Raw genomic sequence first — 20,671 nt, forward strand, 5'->3', positions numbered from 1 at the left:
AGTTGGGCAAGAAAGCTGACAAACTGAAGATGGTTGAGAGGTGGAAAGAAGTGGTGGAGAGAGATGGAGCTGGGTATCGTCTCCTTGCATGACCCTAGAGTTACATATAGTTTTTTGAGGAAAAGCACACGAATAAGGAAAAGTGGGAGGTGGGGATTGAAAAGGGAAGTCATTGATGGTATTACATTGGTTACATTCAGATGGATGATAATGAAATTGTGCGCAGATACTTACACAAGTTGAGTGTGAAGCCAAGTCCCAGATGTTATGAAAGTATAATAATTTTCAGAATGTTTTTCTGGTTTAGTGTAAAGTAGGTTTATGGGGGCGTTATGTTGTTCTGTCTGTGTGCTGATTTAATTACATCTTGTAGCCAAGCAGACTGCAAGTTGAAGTTATCAAAAGAAGTAAGATGTGGAAGTGCCTTTAATATGTTAATGAGTAAACATGGTTGGGGTCTTAGTCTATAAGGTGTAAAGGGAATTACATTTTTAGATGGAAGGGGGGATTTGGTTTTCAAAGGGATCCCTGTCCGTTTACAAATAGCTAGACAAGTAAGTTAAGGAATGTGTTTATTTTTCTCAAGGGTTACTGAAAATATATAGTGGCAACATGAAAGATTTATATTATGAGAAAGGTAAAATTCCAAAGACACATGGACAATAAGATTTACACATTAAAAGGGAGAAGCATGTATAAAGGAAAATGAAGCTATGTGTCAGAGGAAGATATTGTTAAATCTACCAGAAGTTTGATAAGCATCCAGTGTTTGTGCATTAAGGCTACTACCTACAGAAACTGAAGCTGGAGAAAGCCACTTTGAATTCCACTGTCCAGGGTATTGTGTTTAACTTGCTGGATCTGTTTAAAATCTATTTTTTTTAAACTGTTACCTTAACGGGGGGTGTAACTGGAAACCAGATTAATTAGGGGTTTTAGGAATTATTATAGTACCAATTTGTAGAACTATGTATGTGCTTGAAATCTTTTATTTAGTTAATAAATGTTTAATTTAGTTTTTTTAAAAAATCTCAAGCCTTGGTGGACTGATTGCTTCTGAATTCAGGGCCCACATCTCGAAATAAATACAAAATGCAAAACTGTTGTGATAGTGTGATCAAGTTTCCCTCGTGGATTTGATCCAACTGGCACACATCATCTGCCATGTCATAACACAGGGATGAAATAAATAGTGCACTGATCCACTTCACTGTTCACCTTTGTTAATAAATGGCACTGTATGGGGGAAGGGATATGTCATCAATGTTCAAGAGCACAGGTGAAACAATCTGAAGGTGCAAGCTACATTGAACAAATTATTTCTGTTGGTAAGTTTGCAGCTTTGAAGAATTGGATATGCATGAATGAGTGTCAACCATGACCTAACAGCTTCCCAGGTACTTGAGGGCACTTTGGTAGGTCAACAAAGTATGTTTGTCTTTTATCATTGTCCAGCCATGATCAAAGATGTCTCAGCCATGGGTTGGTTCTGTTGAAGGCAAAGGAGTGCTTAGTTTGTAGCACTTAGAATGGCAATGCACCCTAACCAGATTCAGCACTTTTGATTCCAAAAGTAAGCTTCTTTTACCTTGAAGGAAACAATCACTCATTTTTCCCCATTTGTTAACCTCTTTAGAATTCCATCTTGAACCTAAAGCTCCTCTAGTGACAGACTTCGATGACATTGGTCCAGAGTTCATTTCCCTTTTTCTCCAGGTCAGCATTTGAACTTGTTCAAAATTCTGTCTCATCAGTTACATCAATACAGCCGCTCTCTTGGATACAGGTGGAATGCTTCAGTGAGCTGTGTGATCAAAAGACACAGAAATGGAGAAGAGGTTCAGTGCTGTATAAAAGAAAAGATTTTGGTTCCCTTTCTGTCCTCCTCCCTAAATACTCACTGAATTGTGGTTGTGAGCCATACAAATCAGTCCCAGGTTTGATTCCTTTCAAACAGGATAACACTAGGGCCATTACAATTATACCGATTCCTGGGATAAGAAGAGAAAAATGGAAGAGAGTTCTCACTTCTAATTGCCATGCAGTGAAAAAGTGACCCCTCTTAGAAGCATGGATGTGCGGATATTGAATGAGGTGAAAAATGGACTGATCTCTTTGGGATATATGCCAGCAAGGAGTGAACACCTTCAGGAAAGGAGCATCAAAGATATTGGGGACAGAAGTGGAAAATTTGCAAAGTTGTAACTGCATCTTGAAAGCTGTTACTTCAATAAACAATTGTTCAAGTCAACACAGAAAGTTGCAAATATTAGTAAATATTGATGGAACAAAAGAGTCCATAAAATCAAGTATATATGGTCCAAAACATTTACCGTTTTAGGATAAAGCTGAGCAGGTGGGGAAATGTTTTTAACAAAAAGTGCCAGCAAAAAATAAGATTGAAAACTCAGATTTTCAATTGGCTGAAGTGATTTGGGAATATTCCCAAATGCTTATCACTGTTTCATGTTTTTCTCCTCTTGTCATCTACAGCAGAACCAGAACCTGACCTGAAGAGCTTTGTCCTGGAGGGTCAAGGAAGTACCAAACTGGAGGGTTCCTGGCTGAAACTGTGCCAGTTCTATGGGCTGATAGTGAAGCGTTATCACTGTGCCAAACGCAACACTAAGAGTCTTTTCTCCCAGATCCTGCTCCCAGCGTTCTTTGTGTGTGTGGCAATGACGGTGGCTCTCTCAGTCCCTGAAATAGGTACTACAATCCAAAATACATTATGTATTGACAGGTTTAAAAAACTTAATAGATATTTTTGAGTAGAGCTGAGATTTATTCTTTGGAATTGCCATATTACACGACTTCCTTTATATTTTCACCTACGGGATATTTACTGAATTTATCTCAATTTTTCCAGGTGACTTGCCTCCTCTGATTCTTTCTCCATCTCAGTACCACAATTATACCCAACCTCGAGGAAACTTTATACCATATGCAAATGAAGAGAGAAATGAGTACAGGTATGAGATTAAAGGAGACTTTTAAAACCAGTCGTTGTAGCTTAATTTATTACAAGATGTTACAGGAAATGGAGAGCATGTAGAGGTTGAGGAAGTACTGAATGAGCGATTGTTTAGGTCATCAAAGCTTGCTGCTTCTACAGACAATGCACCTTTTGCTTTATTAAGAATTGTCTTCAACTTATTTAATCTTCTGAGGGGTGTGAGCAACCTCAGCTGAAGTCTCCTGCGTTTTTTTCCTGAATTCCCAAGTAAGACTCGAGGATATCAACCTGTCATTGCAACCTTACTTTGTTCAACTGTAAATACTTACATTGTAAAAAAAAACATCTTCATTAGTCCCTGAAATGCAAGAATCTAATGTCCTGCTGGCTTCCAAAGACTGCCACTCATATGTTATATACAGAAAAGTGTGTCACCTGATAAGTAGAAAATGAACCACAATATAGCTGTTTAAACACTAGCAGAAAATCAATAGAACATATTTCATTTCAGTACAGACTTCTTAGCTGACATCTCTTTGAATAGAAATATACATATATATATATATATATATATATATATATATAAATGTAAACACTTTGCTAACCCTGTTAATGCAATCCTAAGGTTCAACCTATTCTCATGGAATTTTCAGGTGTTTATACATATATTGATGGAACCCGTAGAACTGAAAAATTGTCAGAAAGCAGCCCCACATATTTTGTTGACTGGTCTTGGGGCTGTCAGTTGACTCCTGTTCCCAGAGGCACTCGAGGGAACATAAAACCATAAGATATAGGAGCAGAAGTGGGCCATTCAGCCCATCGAGTCTGCTCCGCCATTCCATGAGATCATGGCTGATCTGATAATCCTGAACTCCACTTTCCTGCCTTTTCCCCATAACCTTTGATTCCTTTACTGATTAAAAATCTGCCTGTCTCAGCCTTGAATATACTTAACGACTCAGCCTCTACAGCCCTCTGTTGTAAAGAATTCCACAGATTCCCCACCCTCAGAGAAGAAATTCCTCTTCATCTCTGTCTTAAATGGGCGACCCCTTATTCTGAGATTACGCCCTCTGGCCCCAGACTCTCCCACAAGCAAAAACCACCTCTCAGCATCTACCCTGTCAAGCCCCCTAAGAATCTCATATGTTTCAGTAAGGCTGCCTTTCATTCTTCTGTGCTCCAATGGGTACAGGCCCAATCTACTCAACCTCTCCTCATAAGAAAATCCCTCCATACTGAGGATCAACCTACTGAACCTTCTCTGGACTGCCTCCAATGCCAGTACATCTTTCCTTAGATAAAGGAACAAAACTGTTCACCATATTCTAGGTGTGGTCTTACTAGTGCCTTGTATAGTTCTAGCAAGACTTCCTTTTTTTTTGTACTTCATTCCCTTTAAAATAAAGGCCAACATTCTATTTGCTTTCCCTATTACCTGCTGAACTTGTATGCTAGCTTCTTCACATATGAGAAAGGAAAAGAAAAGACTTGCATTTATGTAGTGCTGTTCCTGACCTTAAGAAGTCCCAAGATGCTCAACAGCTAATGATATACTATTGAATTGTAGTCACTGCATAATAAAAAAAAGGTTACCTACCCTACTGACTCTGTATTAAGGCAGATTAGTCGAGTTTCTGGTGGTGTGCGGTAGCAGTGCAGAATTTGCCCATTTTTTCTAAAAAAAAAATTTGTCAGGCTCATTTAGAGAATCAAATATAGGAATATAAAAGTACATGGCTTTCCCCCAACATTGGGATAAATGGATATTGTAGGAGCAGAGTATGAAATAATTGATTACATAAGTACTTAAGAAATAGGAACACGAGTAGACCATTTGGCCTCTCGAGACCGTTCTGCCATTCAATAATATCATGGCTGATCATCTTACGTTTCGATTTCCACATTCCCATCTAACCCCAATAACCTTTGATTCCCTTGCCTAACAAGAATCTACCTACCTCTGTCTTAAAAATATTCAATGACCCCACCTCTACCACCTTCTGAGGCAGAGGATTCCAAAGTCGCGCGACCCCCTAAGAGAAAATAATTCTCCCCATCTCTGTCCTAAAAGAGTGACCCCTAGTTCTGGACTCACCCACGAGAGGAAACATCCTTTTGACATCCACATTGTCAAGGCTGTTCAGGATCTTGTATACTTCAGTCAAATCACCCCTCACTCTCCTAAACTCCTGTGTAATTCCACACCTGATTAGTGCTTTTTTTTTGAATGGGCAGTAGTTAATTGGGAAATAATGCAACTGTATTGCATTCCGAGCAACCATGTTTTGAAGATAATTCAAAAAATATTTGGTACAAATGTGTGTTTTTGTTTGAGTATAACATTGTTTTTATTCTAACATAGGATAAAGTTATCACCTGATGCCAGCCCTCAGCAACTGACAAATACCTTCTATCTACCCTCGGGGATTGGAGCTACCTGTGTCCTGAAAACTCCGTACAACAGCACATTAGACCAGCTTGTGCAGACCCTCAATCTTTCGACCAGCGAGACCAAGATGCTGGCCTCCAAATACTTTGACTCAATGTGCCTGGACTCATTCACTCAAGGCCTCCCACTCTCGAATTTTGTCCCACTGCCCCCGTCACCTGCTCCATCAGATTTTCCTGACATGGGAATAGATGAAGGAATGCACACATGGAATTTGACAACATCACCGGTTACAATGAAAGGTGTGTATTTTAGCACGATAGAATAATGAGATCCAAATGTTTTACGGCAAGATAGCCACCTCCACTAAATTTTTCAAAATTATTTTCTATATTGAATGCAAATTTAATAGGGACACTCAAAATATACTGTATAAGAGTTTTCACCTCACCAACAGTGTCCAGAAGATTGGCCAATGTAGAAAACTTACATCGGACTTTTAGTGGCCCCTGTCCTGAGCCCGGGGTTTCAGTGCTAGAAAGAATAACACACAAAATATGAAAATGATGGTCAGAAATAAAAACAGCTGATTCATCAAACCTGCCCCATATTCCTAATGGCCAGACCATTACTGACTGAACAGTTCCTCCCTCCCTCGCCTCACAGCCGTGTTATCTCCTGGAAGAATCAGAGAAAAAAACAGAAAAAAGAGAATTCTTAGCAATTCCTCTCTTCATACTCTCCAAACCGGTTTAGGAGATCACATGATCGATTTGACCTATGTGATCACCAATCTGCAGCTGTTTGTTGTTTGGAGCCACTTTGAATTGTTGCCTGATATCTGCCCGATGTCTGATAAATACGGAAGTCACTGTAATTATGTTTCTCACAATAAAATCTCTTCTTGTTCAAGTTTTTTGTTTTTATCAGCTGGAAGCAAGATGCACATTTTTGGTTTGGACCTAACTTCAAAAATTTTTGGTGTGTCCTTGGGTGAAGCCTCAGCAACTTTGTTGACCTTTCACATAGTCAACACTATTGGTTGATTATCTGTTAGTTGGTTTATTTATCAAACATAGCATGGGAGCAATGTGCAAGCTCTGGTGAAGCAATGCCTCTGTTTTATTAAATGCCTAGGATGCCCCAGCACCTGAGAATCTTCCTCCTTCTCCCCAGTATCTCTGTTTTGAGATTTGTTTCCTCATTTCTGCCTTTCATTTCTTGTTGCAATTAAATCACTGGAAACTAGACATGAGTCAACATAAACCTTGCTTTATTGATTACATTGTGAGTAATACTTAAATAAGATAAACTTACCAATACCTTTGCTGTCACTTACTCTGATTATGAGCATCTACCTCACACACATTGGAATACTAACCCAGCATCAATCTTACCTAGGAGGACAGATCTGTTTCTCATAAGCTAAATGGTTATGATTTTATTCCCCAATCTGATAAACCAAAAATGATTGTTTTTCCTTGATGCCTTCTCTCTGAGCAAATTCTTTTTCCCCAGCTATGCCACTGTGAAGCATTGTCGGACGTTTTCCCATATTAAAGATGATATGTAAAGCAAGTTGTTGAAACTAAGCTCATGGAACATTTGTCAATCTTATAATAATATTGTTTTCAGAGCTCTGGACAAATTGACTCCAGTCATGAATACTCATTTTTCAGACTTAATGGAGGTGAAGTTGTTCTCAAATGGAAAAATAATTAGGTGGGGTGTAAAACAGGCTGCCAATTCACTATGGCCATTTTACACTCCTGCCCAAGACCAGTTTCACCCCTGCTGTCTTTTAATTCTACCCATTCCCTTATGTGTCTGGTCCACTCTCTTAAAAACGGCTATAAAATCCAGGCTCATTGTCAGTCGGTTCTGCATTTGAGAAGGATAGATAAGTGAAGGTGTCTCTCCAAAGTGATTACACTGTTGGCATCTAGAAAATCTTTTCATCATGGGTGAAACTGTCCTTTATTTATAAAACTTTATTTGAATCTTGAAGCCTTCGTCTATCAGAGTGTACCTGCAATTTCCTGTGATCAAGCCAATGGGGCTTGGAAGCTCAGGCTTTATGTCTGCATCACAACACCATTATGCAATCTAAATCTGATTTGTCATTATCTTACATGTGTTTTTGTTGAACCTGTGACTGCTTGTGGCTTTAGAGTCTTCACGCTGAAAGCAGTAGCACGCTTTTCAATTAGTCAAATTCCTGACTTAGTTGGCATTCTAACAAATAGTTTTCTTTGGCACTGCTTTTAGGATTACTTCCTCCACTACCGCCTGCCTTCACGCCGTCAGTAAGGTGACACTCTGATCAGGCTGTTCTAAAGCCTCACTTGATATTTTGTTAACTAAACATGAGGAGAATAATTTTTTTAAAAATGCGATGAACAGCCTTCAAAGAAATTATCCTGAAAATTTTGGCTGCGCACGTGAATTGCAATTAAAATAATTTCCTTGCCTGCCAGTTTTCACAAGTAGCATAATTTTAATGTCGCTGGAATAATCAGAACCAATGATATCTTTTTTATTGAAAAAGCTGTTTATGCATCTAAAACCAGATTCATAATTCTGGTTCTCTCCTGTGCAACCTGGTCAAGGAAATATCATATTGATTTATTAAAACAACTGCAGAGTACAGAGTTGTAGCAGTGTCATTCTCTGCGGTGACAGATGAGATTAGGTCCATGTCATGCCTGTAGTACATCTGGACTATGCAATTCTATTCCTATGAAATAAATCAAGTTACAAACCCAGCAACTATTTCTGTAGGTTCAGTTTATGATAACAAGGTCCTTAAACACAACGGAGACATAACATGGTGCAGCAAATTTTTCTCATGGACAGATCATGGCAAATTATCCAGTATAGTTAATACAAGTATCCACAAGATTAATAGTAAAGAAAGAAAGGAAAGAGAAAAAGAAAGAAAGTCATTATTGCAATGCAGGAAATGCAACAGAGAATTTGTCCACAGCAAGGTCCCTCAAACAGCAATGTGATAATGATTAGGATTTTTAGTGATATTGATGAAGGATAAAAACAACAACAAATTTGACTTAAATCATCCAATATTTTTTATATATGATCACCGATGAGATTAGACAAGGTCTCTGTTTAATTTAGCATCCAAAGAATGGTACCTACGGCAGTGCTGCCACTACCAACCTAAATTTTGTGCTAAAATCTATGAAGTGGGGCTTGAACTCATGACCCACGGAGAGGTGAGAGTGCTACCCACTGAACCACAGCTGACACCTTAACTAAAGGGCTTCTAAAATTTAAAGAGGCTAGCTTGGATTTTCAGGCCCGGGTAAGATTTTTTCTTGCTTGGGAAAATTGTAAGAAGCACATTTTGCCCGAATGCCATTGTGGTATATATAGAGTGTTAAAATCAAAAGATTGATGAAGCTGTTGTACTAAATTACCAGTCACCTCCATCTAAATGGGGTCCATTATCAGACACATTAGCTGTGATAAAGGAGCTCATGCAGCTTTAATACTGTCCATTTGATTGCTGCTTCACCCGGCACCTGTGACCAAGAGTTAAATGAGGCTTTAGATTACTTGAAGTCTAAATGGGAAGTTTTGAACTTCAGTAGGTCTATTAAAAGCCAAGCTGTCTTTCAAATAGATAGATGTAATACATTATTTAATTTCTTTCCCATTGCTGCCATATAGTCATTGATATGTAATCTAGATAAAAATTATATGTGCGCAACTTCTGTGCATAAAATAAAGGTGATCAAGCTGGGTGTGATCCTTGAAGAAGAAATCCCAGTGAATTATTAATACAGCATAATATTTAATTTTAAAATAGTAATATAAAAGATGAAATGCAATTGGAAGATGCCTTACTTGTCTAACTCCAGTTCAAATCCCCAATTTATGAGATTCCAGCCACATTTGGACTGATTTTCAAAGGCACATTTCAGGCTTTCATTTTCTAGAGTGGTGTCCTGGAAGTACTTTTCTGACGCCCATGTTTTTGTTACCTCCGGACTTGGTTATTCAAATACTCCCCAGGTCAGCTTCCCAACTTCCACAGTCTGTAAAATTAAACAAATCCAAAACCCTGCTGCTCCTATTTCAACTCACAAAAGTCCTATTCACCCATCACCCACCCATACATTTCTGATCTACATGAACTTCAGGTCCAGCATGCTCTGATTTTAAAATTCTCATGCTTGTGTTCAAATCATTCCATGACCTTTCTCTCCCCCTCCCTCACCATGATCACCGTAAACTCCTCCAGCCCTAGAACCCTCTGTGACCTCTGCGTTCCTCCAATTCAAGCCTCTTGTACATCACCGATTTCTTTGCCTCTTTATTGGCAGCCCGTGCCTTCGTTGACTAGACCAAGCTCTGAAATTCCTTTCCTAAACCTCTCCGCCTCACTATGTCTCTCCCCCCCTTTAAGACACTCTTTAAAACCTATCCCTTTGACTAAACTTTTGGTCACCTGTCTTAATAACTCCTAATGTGGCACAGTGCTACTTTTTGCCTGATAACACTGCTGTCAAGTGCACTGGGACGTTTTACTATCCAAAGCATTACGTAAATACATGTTGTTGATGCTGATGGGCATTCAAGCTTGAATACACAGTTACACCCATAATTGTGAGCCTGAGTTTTTATTTTAAAAAATGGATATACCACTCCGAAACATGAAGCTTGGATGTCGTCGGTTTTAACAAGCGGTAACTCTATTGACCCCCTTTCTTTTTCAGAAACATTTACATCATCTCCTTCAGTTCCACGTCCCATACACGAACCAGTTCGATGCAGCTGCTCAATGCAAGGAACAGGGTTCTCCTGCCCAAGTGGGGTTGGAGGTCACCCACCACAGAAGAAAGTAGTGACGGGTGATATTTTGGTGGATATTACAGGCCGCAATGTTTCCGAGTACATTCTGCACACTTCCGACCGCTTCCGACTTCACAGGTTTGTAGGTTTGCTGCTATGCATCTGAGCATTTATCCCTCTGCAGCAGTAGATTGTTGGTTTATGTGTTGGGCTCAGTGATTGATCCTATAAATTTATTCAGCATGTATCTTGGACAGGATGACCTGATGAGTTAGAACACAATTCTCTAATGATGATTAAATGACTGACTATGAATGCCCAGTGCCAATTGCAGAAATTCATAATGAAATATACTTGAGCAGCTTCATTACAGCTCCAGATGGGTGTGAATGCACAGTCCTAAAGCTGGCCAACAATTCAGCTTTTACTGCAATCTAGTTGAGAATCATGTACACAGAGACCATGAAGCTGCTGATATCGACTCCACATAACAATGCTCCATCCGGATCTACATGGCATGAGGTCTGTCCACCTACATAATTCATCAATGTGCTGTCGTGCATTGCACTCTCACCCTCACCCCATTCTGGATACGCCCAGCAAAGGAAATAGTTTCTCAAAAATATAGAATCATGGAATATTACAATACAGAAGGAAGCCATTTGGCCCATTGAGTTTGCACTAGCTTTTTCCGAAGAGGAATCCAGTTAATCTCTCTCCCCCATTCTTTCCTCATTTGCTTGCAATCTTTTTTTCTCTTTCAAGTATCGATTCCTTTTTTAAAACTATTGTTGTATCTGTTTCCATCACCTTATCAGGCAGTGCATTCAAAATTGCAACCACTTGTATAAGTAAATTTTTCCTCCCATTGCTTCTGGTTCTTTTGCCAATCATCTTAAATCTGTGCCCTCTGTTTGTTCACCCTTCAGCCATTGGAAGCAGTTTCTCATTATTTACTCTACCTTTAATCTTTATGATTTTGAACATCTCCATCAGATTTCCAGCTAGCCTTCTCTGCTCTAAGGGGAGCAACCTCAGCTTCTCCAGTCTATTCACGTAACTGTAATCCCTCTCCGTGGAATCATTCGATTAAATCTCTTCTGTGCCCTCTCCAAAGCCTTTACATCCTTCCTAAAATCCATCTGTTCTATCAAATCCATTTATCAGTTTGAATACCTCACCACTTTCAACCTTCAAAACTCAAACGGAATACAAGCCTCCAAATTTATGTAACCTTACCTTACAATTTAACCCTAAAAACCTTGGTATATTCTGATGGATCTCTCCTCTGCCAAACCCCCCCCCCACCACCCCACCACCCCCCCACAAGCCCCGTATATCTTTACAAAACTGAATGTAGTGCTCCAGATGGGTCCTGACCGAGGGTTTGTACAGTCGACACATCACTTCCTCACTTTTATATTCCAACCCTTTTGAGATGAAGACAAATATTCTATTAACCTTTTTGACTTTTTTTAACAATTGTATCAGCTTTTATTGGTTTGTGAACATGGACACACAATTCTGTTTGCTCCTGCAAAGTTTCCAGTTTTTCCCCGTTAAGAAAATATTCCAGCTTGTTCCTCTTGAACCCTAATTGGATAACGTCAGTTTCTCAACTCCATCTGCCAGTTTTCCACACTCACTTATACTTTCTATGCTGCATCTTTTTTTAATTCATTCATGGGATGAGTGCCGCTGGCTAGGTCAGCATTATTGCCCATCCCTAACTGCCCTTGAGAAGGTGGTGGTGAGCTGCCTGCTTGAACTGCTGCAGTCCATGTGGTGTAGGTACACCCACAGTGCTGTTAGGAAGAGAGTTTCAGTGACAGTGAAGTAAGGGTGATATAGTTCCAAGTCAAGATGGTGTGAGGTTTGGAGGAGAACTTGCAGGTGGTGGTGTTCTCATGTGTCTGCTGTCCTTGTCCTTCGAGACATCAGTGGTTGTGGGTTTGAAGGTGCTGCCTAATGAGCCTTGGTGAGTTGCTGCAGTGCATCTTGTGGATGGTACACACTGCTGCCGCTGTGCATCGGTGGTAAAAGGTCCTGGATGGTGTCAATCTTCTTGAGTGTTGTTGGAGCTGCACTCATCCAGGTAAGTGGAGAATATTCAGTCACACTCCTAACTTGTGCCTTGTAGATGGTGGACAGGTTTTGTGGAGTCAGGAGGAGAGGTACTTGCCACAGAATTCCTAGCCTCTAACCTGCCCTTGTAGCCACAGTATTTATATGGCTAGTCCAGTTCAGTTTCTGGTTAATGGTAAACCCCAGGATGTTGATAGTGGGGGATTCCGTGATGGTAATGCCATTGAATGTCAAGGGGTGATGGTTAGATTTTCTTTTGTTGGAGATGCTTGGCACTTGTATGGCATGAGTGTTACTTGCTACATGTCAGCCCAAGCCTGGATATTGCCTAGGCCTTGCTGCATTTGGACATGGGCTGCTTCAGTATCTGAGGAGTTGCAAATGATGCAGTACGTTGTGCAATCATTAGCGAACACCCCACTTCTGACCTTATGATGGAAGGAAGGTCATTGATGAAGCAGTTAAAGAAGGACACTACCCTGAGGAACTCCTGCTGTGATTTCCTGGTACCGAGATGAGTGACTTTCAACAACCACAACCATCTTCCTTTGTACTAGGTATGACTCCAACCAGCAGAGAGTTTCCCCTCTGCTTCCCATTGACTCCGGTTTTGCTAGGGCTCCTTGATGCCACACTCGGTCAAATGCTGCCTTGATGTCAAGGACAGTCACTCACACCTTACCTCGGGAGTTCAGCTCTTTTGTCCATGTTTTGACCAAGGCTGTAATGAGGTCAGGCGCTGAGTGATCCTGCCAGAACCCAAACTGAATGTCAGTGAGCAGGTTATTGCTAAGCAAATGCCACTTGATAGCACTGTTTATGACCCCTTCCATCACTTTACTGATGATCGAGAGTAGACTGATGGAGCAGTAATTGGCTGCATTGGACTTATCCTGCTTTATGCCACAGAATCACAGAATTTTAATGGCACAGAGAGAGCTCATTCAGCCCATCGTGTCTGCACCGGCTCTCAAAATGAGCATTATGACCTAGTGCCATTGCCCTGCCTTTCCCTGTACCACTGCACATTGTTTCTGTTCAAATAATCTTCCAATGCCATCTTAAATTCCTCGATTGAACCTGCCTCCACCACACTTCCAGGCAGTGCATTCCAGACCCAAACCACTTGTTGTATGAAAAAAATTTTTCTCACGTCAGGTTTGCTTCCAATGCAAATCACTTTAAATCTGTTCCCACTCGTTCTTGATTCTTTTACAAGAGGGAACAGCTTCTCCATATCTACTCTATATACAGGACATCCCTGGGCAATTTTCCACATAGCCGGGTAGATGCCAGTGTTGTAGCTGTTTTGGAACAGCTTGGCCAGGGGCGTGGCAAGTTCTGGAGCACAAGCCTTCAGTACTATTGCCAGAATATTGACAGGGCCCATTACCTTTGCAGTATCTAGTGTCTTCAGCTGTTTCTTAATATCATGTGGAATCGATTGGGGACTTCCGGAGGAGGCAGAGATGGATCATCCACTCGGCACTTCTGATTGCAAACGCTTCATCCATATCTTTTTGCACTGTTATGCTGGGTTCCCCATTGTTGAGGTTGAGGATATTTGTGGAGTCTCTTCCTCCAGTGAGTTGTTTAATTGTCCACCATCATTCATGACTGGATGTGACTGGACTGCAGAAGTTATATTTGCTCTGTCGGTTGTGGGATCGCTTAGCTCTGTCAATTGTTTGCTGCTTATGCTGTTTGGCATGCAAGTAGTCCTGGGTTGTAACTTCACCAGGTTGACACCTCAGTTTTAGATATGCCTGGTGCTGCTCTTGGCATGCCCTCCTGCGTACTTCACTGAACTACGGTTGATCCCCTGGCTTGGTGGTAATGGTAGAGTGGGGGATATGCTGGGCCATGACGCTACAGACTGTGGTTGAGTACATCTCTGCTGCTGCTGATGGCCCACAACACCTCATGGATGTTCTGCCTTGAGATGCTAGATCCATTCAAATTCTATCCAATTGAACACGATGGTAATGCCACAGAACAGGATGGAGGGCATCTTCAGTGTGAAGATGGGACTTCATCTCCAGAAGGACTGTGGGGTGGTCACTCCTACAGATACTATCTTGGGCAGATGCATCTGTGTCAGGCAGGTTGATGAGGATGAGGTCAAGTATGTTTTGCCCTCTTGTTGGTTCCCTCACCACCTGCCACAGACCCAGTCTAGCAGCTTTGTCCTTTAGGACTCAGCCAACTCAGTTTGTACTGGTGCTTCTGAGCCACTCTTGGTGATGAACATTGAAGTCCCTACCCAGAGTACACTCTGTGCCCTTGCCACCCTCAGTGCTTCCTGCAAGCGCTATTCAACATGGAAGAGTACTGATTCATTAGCTGAGGTTGGGGTGGATGAGGTATGTGGTAATCAGCAGGAGTTTGACCTGATGCCATAAGACTTCATGGGGTCCAGAGTTGATGTTGAGGAGTCCCAGTGTAACTCCCTCCCAACTGTATACCACTGTGCCGCCACCTCTGCTGGGTCTGTCTGCCAGTGGGACAGGACATATCCAGGGATGGTGTTGGTGTTATCTGGAATGTAATCTGAGGTATGATTCCGTGAGTATGACTGTCAGGCTGTTGCTTGACCAGTCTGTGAGACAGCTTTCCCAATTTTGGCACAAGCCCCAGATATTAGTAAGGAGGACTTTGCAATGTCAACATGGCTGAGTTTGCCGTTGGCATTTCCGGTGACTAGGTCAAGGCCGGGTGGACCGCCCGGTTTCATTCTTTATAGACTTTGGAGCAGTTTGATGCAACTGAGTAGCTTGCAAGGACATTTCTGATGGGATTTAAGAGTCAACCATGTTGTTGAGGGTCTGGAGTCACATGTAGGTCGACAAATGTCCTTCCCTAAAGGACATTAGTGATTCAGATGGGTTTTTACAACAATCCATAGCGGTGTCATTGTCATCATAAGTCATTTAATTCCAGATTTTCATTGAATTCACATTCCACCATCTGCCATTGTGGGACTCAGAGTATTACCCTGGGTCTCTGGATTACCACACCACTGCCTCCTGTAACTATGCAACTTACAGTGCCTCATGATCAAGTAATGTTGATTTATCTTAATTGTTTCTTGCAGTTGATGGAACACAAATTCCCTGAATCGTTACTTGGATGCCTGCACCAGCGTGTGCTGCAAAGCAAACATGGTCTACTTTAACATGGGAAGCAAAATTTTCCCTCCCTGATATCTCCCTATAGGCCATGCCTGGGAACAACACGAGTTGTTCACTTGCACTGTGGAAAGAATCCACAATTTACCTAACAATTTCTGAGACCTGAATGAGTTGGACTGAATGATCTGAATGAGCACCTTGCAACAGAGGTCTCGGCCACCAGATGGAGAGCCAGTGTCACCTCTTCTCTGCATCTTGTGCCACTCGGGCACTTGACAGGCCTTCCCCAGGGATCAAGGACCCCAAGGGCAGAAATCCCACCCGCCAAGAGCTGCTGGCCAGTCAGAGGCAGCCAGCTGTTCTGTACCTAGCAGCACCACTGGGGAAGTATTGGCTGCTGCTGGTACTACATAAGACCAAGATCTCAGCTCAAGGAAGGGTCCAGGCACAGGCGTGTGATGACGAGAAGGCAGGTGCAGAGGAGATGGGGAGGCGGATCAGTACTGAGGGCATGGGGGTCACTTTCAGCAGGCTCCCCCTGATGACAGATTCCTCGATCATGCACTGAGTGCCTTTGAACGAAGGACCTCCTCCCGGAACCTGCAAGCAAGCCCACCAGGGTTTGCTTGTTGTGCTGCCGCATGGCAAAGCCCCTTAATCCCTTGCTGGTTTAATGAATTTCCCACTTAAGAGCCTCAATTGACAGCGTGGTGGAAAGGCAGTCCACGTACCTTCCCACCACGGACTTAATCGCAGTGGGGATAGGAAAGCAATGCGGTCCCCATCTGCCGCCCTGCCATCCAATTAAATGTCCCAGGGGTGGGCACAAGATTCTGTCCTTAATGTGCAGGCTGCAAGGACACTGAATGCTAGATAGCCTCGTTGGGTGCTACATAGATGTCCCAGCAACTATAACCTTTTGAGGGAGGGAGTTCCAGGTTTTTACTGCTCTTAGTTGGGTGGGAGGTGGTGGGAGCATCTCCTGATGTTCTCCTAAATGGCCTAGCTCTAACTTTAAGATTATGTCCCCTTGGTCTTGATTTCCCTGCTATTGGAAATAATCTCCTCATATTCAACCCTATTAAATCTTTTTAACATTTTCAGTACATGGATCAGATCACCCCCCAATCTCCTATACTCAAGGAAATGCAACAAGTTTATACAATGAGTAGAGTGGAACCTTATTCCATCTGGAAATGCTTTGTGTTGAATTTAATTGCTCAAAATGGAAAAGTTATCTCCATTCCTCAGTGGTAGAATTATTTTCCATTAGAAGCACTTGGTCATTTGTTTTGAAGTAATGAGAAAGAAACTTGTAAATTGTGCATCCTTTTAAAACAAAACTATAATTCAACTGTGTGTTTTAGTGATTTTTAACAGTTGGAATATGTTAACTCAGTTAAAAATGCATAGATAGAATATATTACTTTTATGTCCATCAAAAAACGAAACCAGCATCTGATTAGATCTCATTCCAGTAAGATCTGATTATTCTTTGTATTTGCTGCATGACAGATGATAATAATGATAATACTCTCTACCCGTCTTCCTGAATTTAGCTCACATTAATTCCTCCTCCTATGTGCTATTATTTTCTCTCTAATTACCCAGGTGCAGAGCAGGGGAAAAACAGTTCCTCATAATTTCTCTACTTTTAACTGAAGATGTGTCTCAATATTTTTTCTTAAAGAGACCACTAATATAGTGACGTTACTCAGTTGAATGATACTATTGCTCTTGGCTGTGATTCTCTGCGCAGAGAAATAGAACCAGAAAATTTTGGAAATACTCAGCAGGTCAGGCAGCACCTGTAAAGGGAGAAATGGAGTTACTGTTTCCGGTCGATAACCTGGTATCAGAACTGAGAAAAGCTAGGGATGGGGCAGATTTTAGGCAAGCACAGAAACATGGAAAGAAGGGAGAGCAAAAGGGCAGGTCTCTGATAGGGCGGAAGGCAGGAGAGATTAAATGGCAAAAGGGATGATGGTGCAAGGCAAAAGAAGTTGGTAAAGTGACAAGTAAAGAAATAAAAGATGTGTCCACAGGAAGTGTGAATGGGAATCATTGCCAACAGTTGCTGTCTGAAAAAAAATAGGGGCAGAAGTTGTGATCTGAAATTGTTTAATTCTATTGAGTCTGGAAGGTTGTTAAGTGACGAATTGAAAGATGAGGCACTTGTTCCTCGAGTTTGCATCGACCTTTATTTAAACAGTGTAGGAGGCCGAGGTCAGAGTGAGAGTGGGATGCAGGATTAAAATTACAGGCAATCAGAAGCTAAGTACCATGCTTACCGACTAAACTGAGGCTTCCGACAAAATCTATCATGCAATTTGTGTTTGTTCATCCGAATATTGTGATCACATCATGAGCAGCAAATACAATATACTAAATTGAAAGAAGTACAAGTAAATCACTGTTTTATCTGGAAGGAGTGTTTCCGACCAAGGGCATTAGGAAGGGAAGGGGTAAGAGAGCAGGTATAACATCTCCTGTGCTTGCTTAGGGAAGTTGAGGTGAGAAGGGGAGGGGGCCTTAAAGGTGACTGACGAGCAGATCAGGATATCGCAAGAGAATGGACCCTTCCGAATGCTCAAAGTGGAGGGGCAGATGTGTTTAGTGGTGGCATCATGCTGGAGATGGTGGATGATCTGTTAAAGGGTGAAGCTGATGAGGTGAAAGGCTGGGGCAAGGGAAACCCTCTCATTGTTCTGGGAGGAGGGAAAGTGCGATAAGTGGAAAGGATCCAGTCAAGGGCCCTGTCAACCACCATGGGGTGGGGAGGTGGGAAATCCTTGGTTGAGGATTAAGGAAGCTATTATTAGAAGCATTGTTGTGGAAGATGGCATCGTCAGAATGTGACAGAGACAGAAAAACTGGGAGAATGAAAAAGAGTCCTTACAAGAAACAGGGTGGAAGGAAGTGTCCTGAAGGAAGCTGTGTGCCAGTGCATTTTAGTTAATATTAGTTGATAGCCTATTCCCAGAAATAGAGATGGAAGATAGGAAGGGAAGAGTCAGAGATGAGTATGTGATATCAAGGGAAGGATGGAAATTTTAAGCAAAGTTGATGAAATTTGAGTTCAGGGCAAGAGCAGGAACCATTACGGTTCTTAATGTACCAAAAAAAGAGATGTGATTGGAGACCTGAGTTGAACTGGAACAAAGAATGTTCCACATATCCCACGAAAAGACATGAATAACTGGGATCCATATGGTTTCTCATAACAGCAACTTTTATTTGGAGGAAGTGAGTGGAGTTAAAGGAGAAGTAGTTCAATGTGGGAACAAGTTCAACCAGGTGGTGGTGGATGGAGACTGGTTGAGCCTCCGTTCAAAGAAGAAGCGGAGAGCTCTCCAACTTTCCTGGTGGAGATTGAAATGTAGAGGTTGCATGTCCATGGTGAAAAGGAAATTATTAGGGCAAGGAAACTGTTAAAATTGGGAAGGGTGCTGGAAGAGACACAAATGTAGCTGGGAAGAGATGGGACAAGGGAGAAAAAATAGAGTCAAGGTGAGAAGTTCTGAGAGGCAAGAACAGGCTGAAATGGGTCTAATAGGGCAGTCCTGTTTGTGAATCTTGGGAAGGAGGTAGAGGCAGACTTTTCGGTGTTGGGAGATTGGTCATGGAGACCAAATCTATAGTGGAGGTGAAGCCAGCGACAGTCTTGGAAACCATAGTTTGATGTTCTGCGATAGGGCCATGGCCCAAGGTGGGGAAGGTGGGTGGGGATGTAGGAGAAGTGACAGAGAGTTGGTGTTCAGCTTCCACTAGATAGAGCTTGATTCACAAGACAATAGCAGAACCAACCTTGTCAGCAGGTTTGACAGTGTTAGGAATGGGCCTGACAGAACTGACTGCAGCAAGCTGAGAGGGAGATTGGTTAGATTGAATGAGGAGAGCAGAGAAATTGAGGCAGCCAATGTCACATCAGCAGTTCTCAATGATGTTATGATCCCAGCTGATAATGCTGCACAAGTCAGATCCCAGAGTGAAACCTGGCTTGATAGATCCTAACTTTTTTTAGAAACCATGGAGGAATGCTACTGAACAAATTCATAGGAGTCTGCTGATGCTTGAATAAAATATTTATTGAAGTGAGAAAAAATTAATTATATTACACCAAACGAAAAGGTTAGAAAGATCTTAATACAAGTACAAGACGACGATTCAAATTCCCACTAATCCTTTATCATACACAAACCTGTGAAGGGTTACCACTAGCTTGACACAAAGGCTTCTCTCTTGGGACTGGCACAACACCGCATGGTTTTCGTCCGGTGAATTTGCTTGCTGCTCCTCACCCACTTCATGTATCTCCCCAAGGCACCAAAAAACACACTCTGAGCTCATTGTTCCTTCAACTGCAGAGCAAACAAATGAATTCCCTAAACTGAGTCTTCCAGTAGCACCTTTGCTAAATTGATCACTTTACTGACTCCTAGAACTGATTATTCAATTAACGACTGTCCCAATAGCCTTGTAGATTTTTTTCTTAGAGAGCTTGAAATTGCTGTCTTCTCTCTCTGACACACTGAGCTTCTCCTCTCTCAGCTCCCATCTTTTTTTTGTGTCTGTCACTGGATCACTGTCACCCAGCAACAGTAAAACTTTTCTACTTTGTTTTTTCTCAGAATCACGGAACTTTCAATCCTTTTTAAGACATCTCTTTAACTTCAGGGGTTATAGAACCTCATTAAAATCTATATATACAAACAAACTCAAAAGACCTGAAGTCTTTCAGCCACAGTCTTTCCAGACTCCCAGGCACCAAGGTTCATAAACAAAACCTAAGTGAAACTGAAACCATTTTTACCTTTCTCAACACACAAATATATTTACAAATTCAACTTAAAATTATACATTGCTCATAACAATGAAAAGATCTAGAGAGGGAGAGAGGTCAGAGGGAAGGGTCCAGGTGGGGAGATAAAAGAGGCTGCTGTCCGGGATGGGGAGGACTCCTGGTCAAAAAAGTGGGTGTAGAGGTGAAGGCGGCAGAAGAAGACATCAGCGTGTGCTAATCTTGAAATTCATTGAGGTGGGGGGCCAATTGAGGCATTTGCCAGGGACTAATCATTCGAGGTCAGAGAGTATAGTGAAAACACAGCAAGGGGTAATATTGGAAGAAAGGATGGGGTCAGAGAAAAATGAAGGGAAAGAAGGATCCAGAGGGATTGTTGAAGCTTGTGAGGATCCTTGACACCAAGGAGGAAGAGAAATGTATTTTTGTTAAAGCACCACATGAGGCAAAGGATATAAAGGAACTTCAAACTTTACATCTTTGTGCTA

General features: G+C 41.7%; 1 protein-coding gene across 11 annotated transcripts in view; it reads left to right on the forward strand.

Moving 5' to 3' along the window:
- Positions 1-20,671, forward strand: part of abca2 (ATP-binding cassette, sub-family A (ABC1), member 2) — a 592,304-nt gene that overhangs the window by 477,373 nt on the left and 94,260 nt on the right. For 8 of the 11 annotated variants that reach the window (XR_005943747.1, XM_041193236.1, XM_041193237.1 and 5 more), the window contains 4 exons: positions 2,494-2,709; positions 2,870-2,972; positions 5,325-5,653; positions 10,091-10,304. Coding sequence is in view for 10 of the 11 variants with exons in the window: in XM_041193236.1 (XP_041049170.1) it covers positions 2,494-2,709; positions 2,870-2,972; positions 5,325-5,653; positions 10,091-10,304 (862 nt within the window). In the remaining variant the exon portion in view is untranslated. The remainder of the gene's footprint in view (positions 1-2,493; positions 2,710-2,869; positions 2,973-5,324; positions 5,654-10,090; positions 10,305-20,671) is intronic. The other 3 variants (XM_041193243.1, XM_041193234.1, XM_041193239.1) reach the window with 1 other exon arrangement.

The sequence above is a fragment of the Carcharodon carcharias genome, chromosome 8 (assembly GCF_017639515.1).
Source record: "Carcharodon carcharias isolate sCarCar2 chromosome 8, sCarCar2.pri, whole genome shotgun sequence".
In the NCBI taxonomy this organism is placed as follows: domain Eukaryota; kingdom Metazoa; phylum Chordata; class Chondrichthyes; order Lamniformes; family Lamnidae; genus Carcharodon; species Carcharodon carcharias.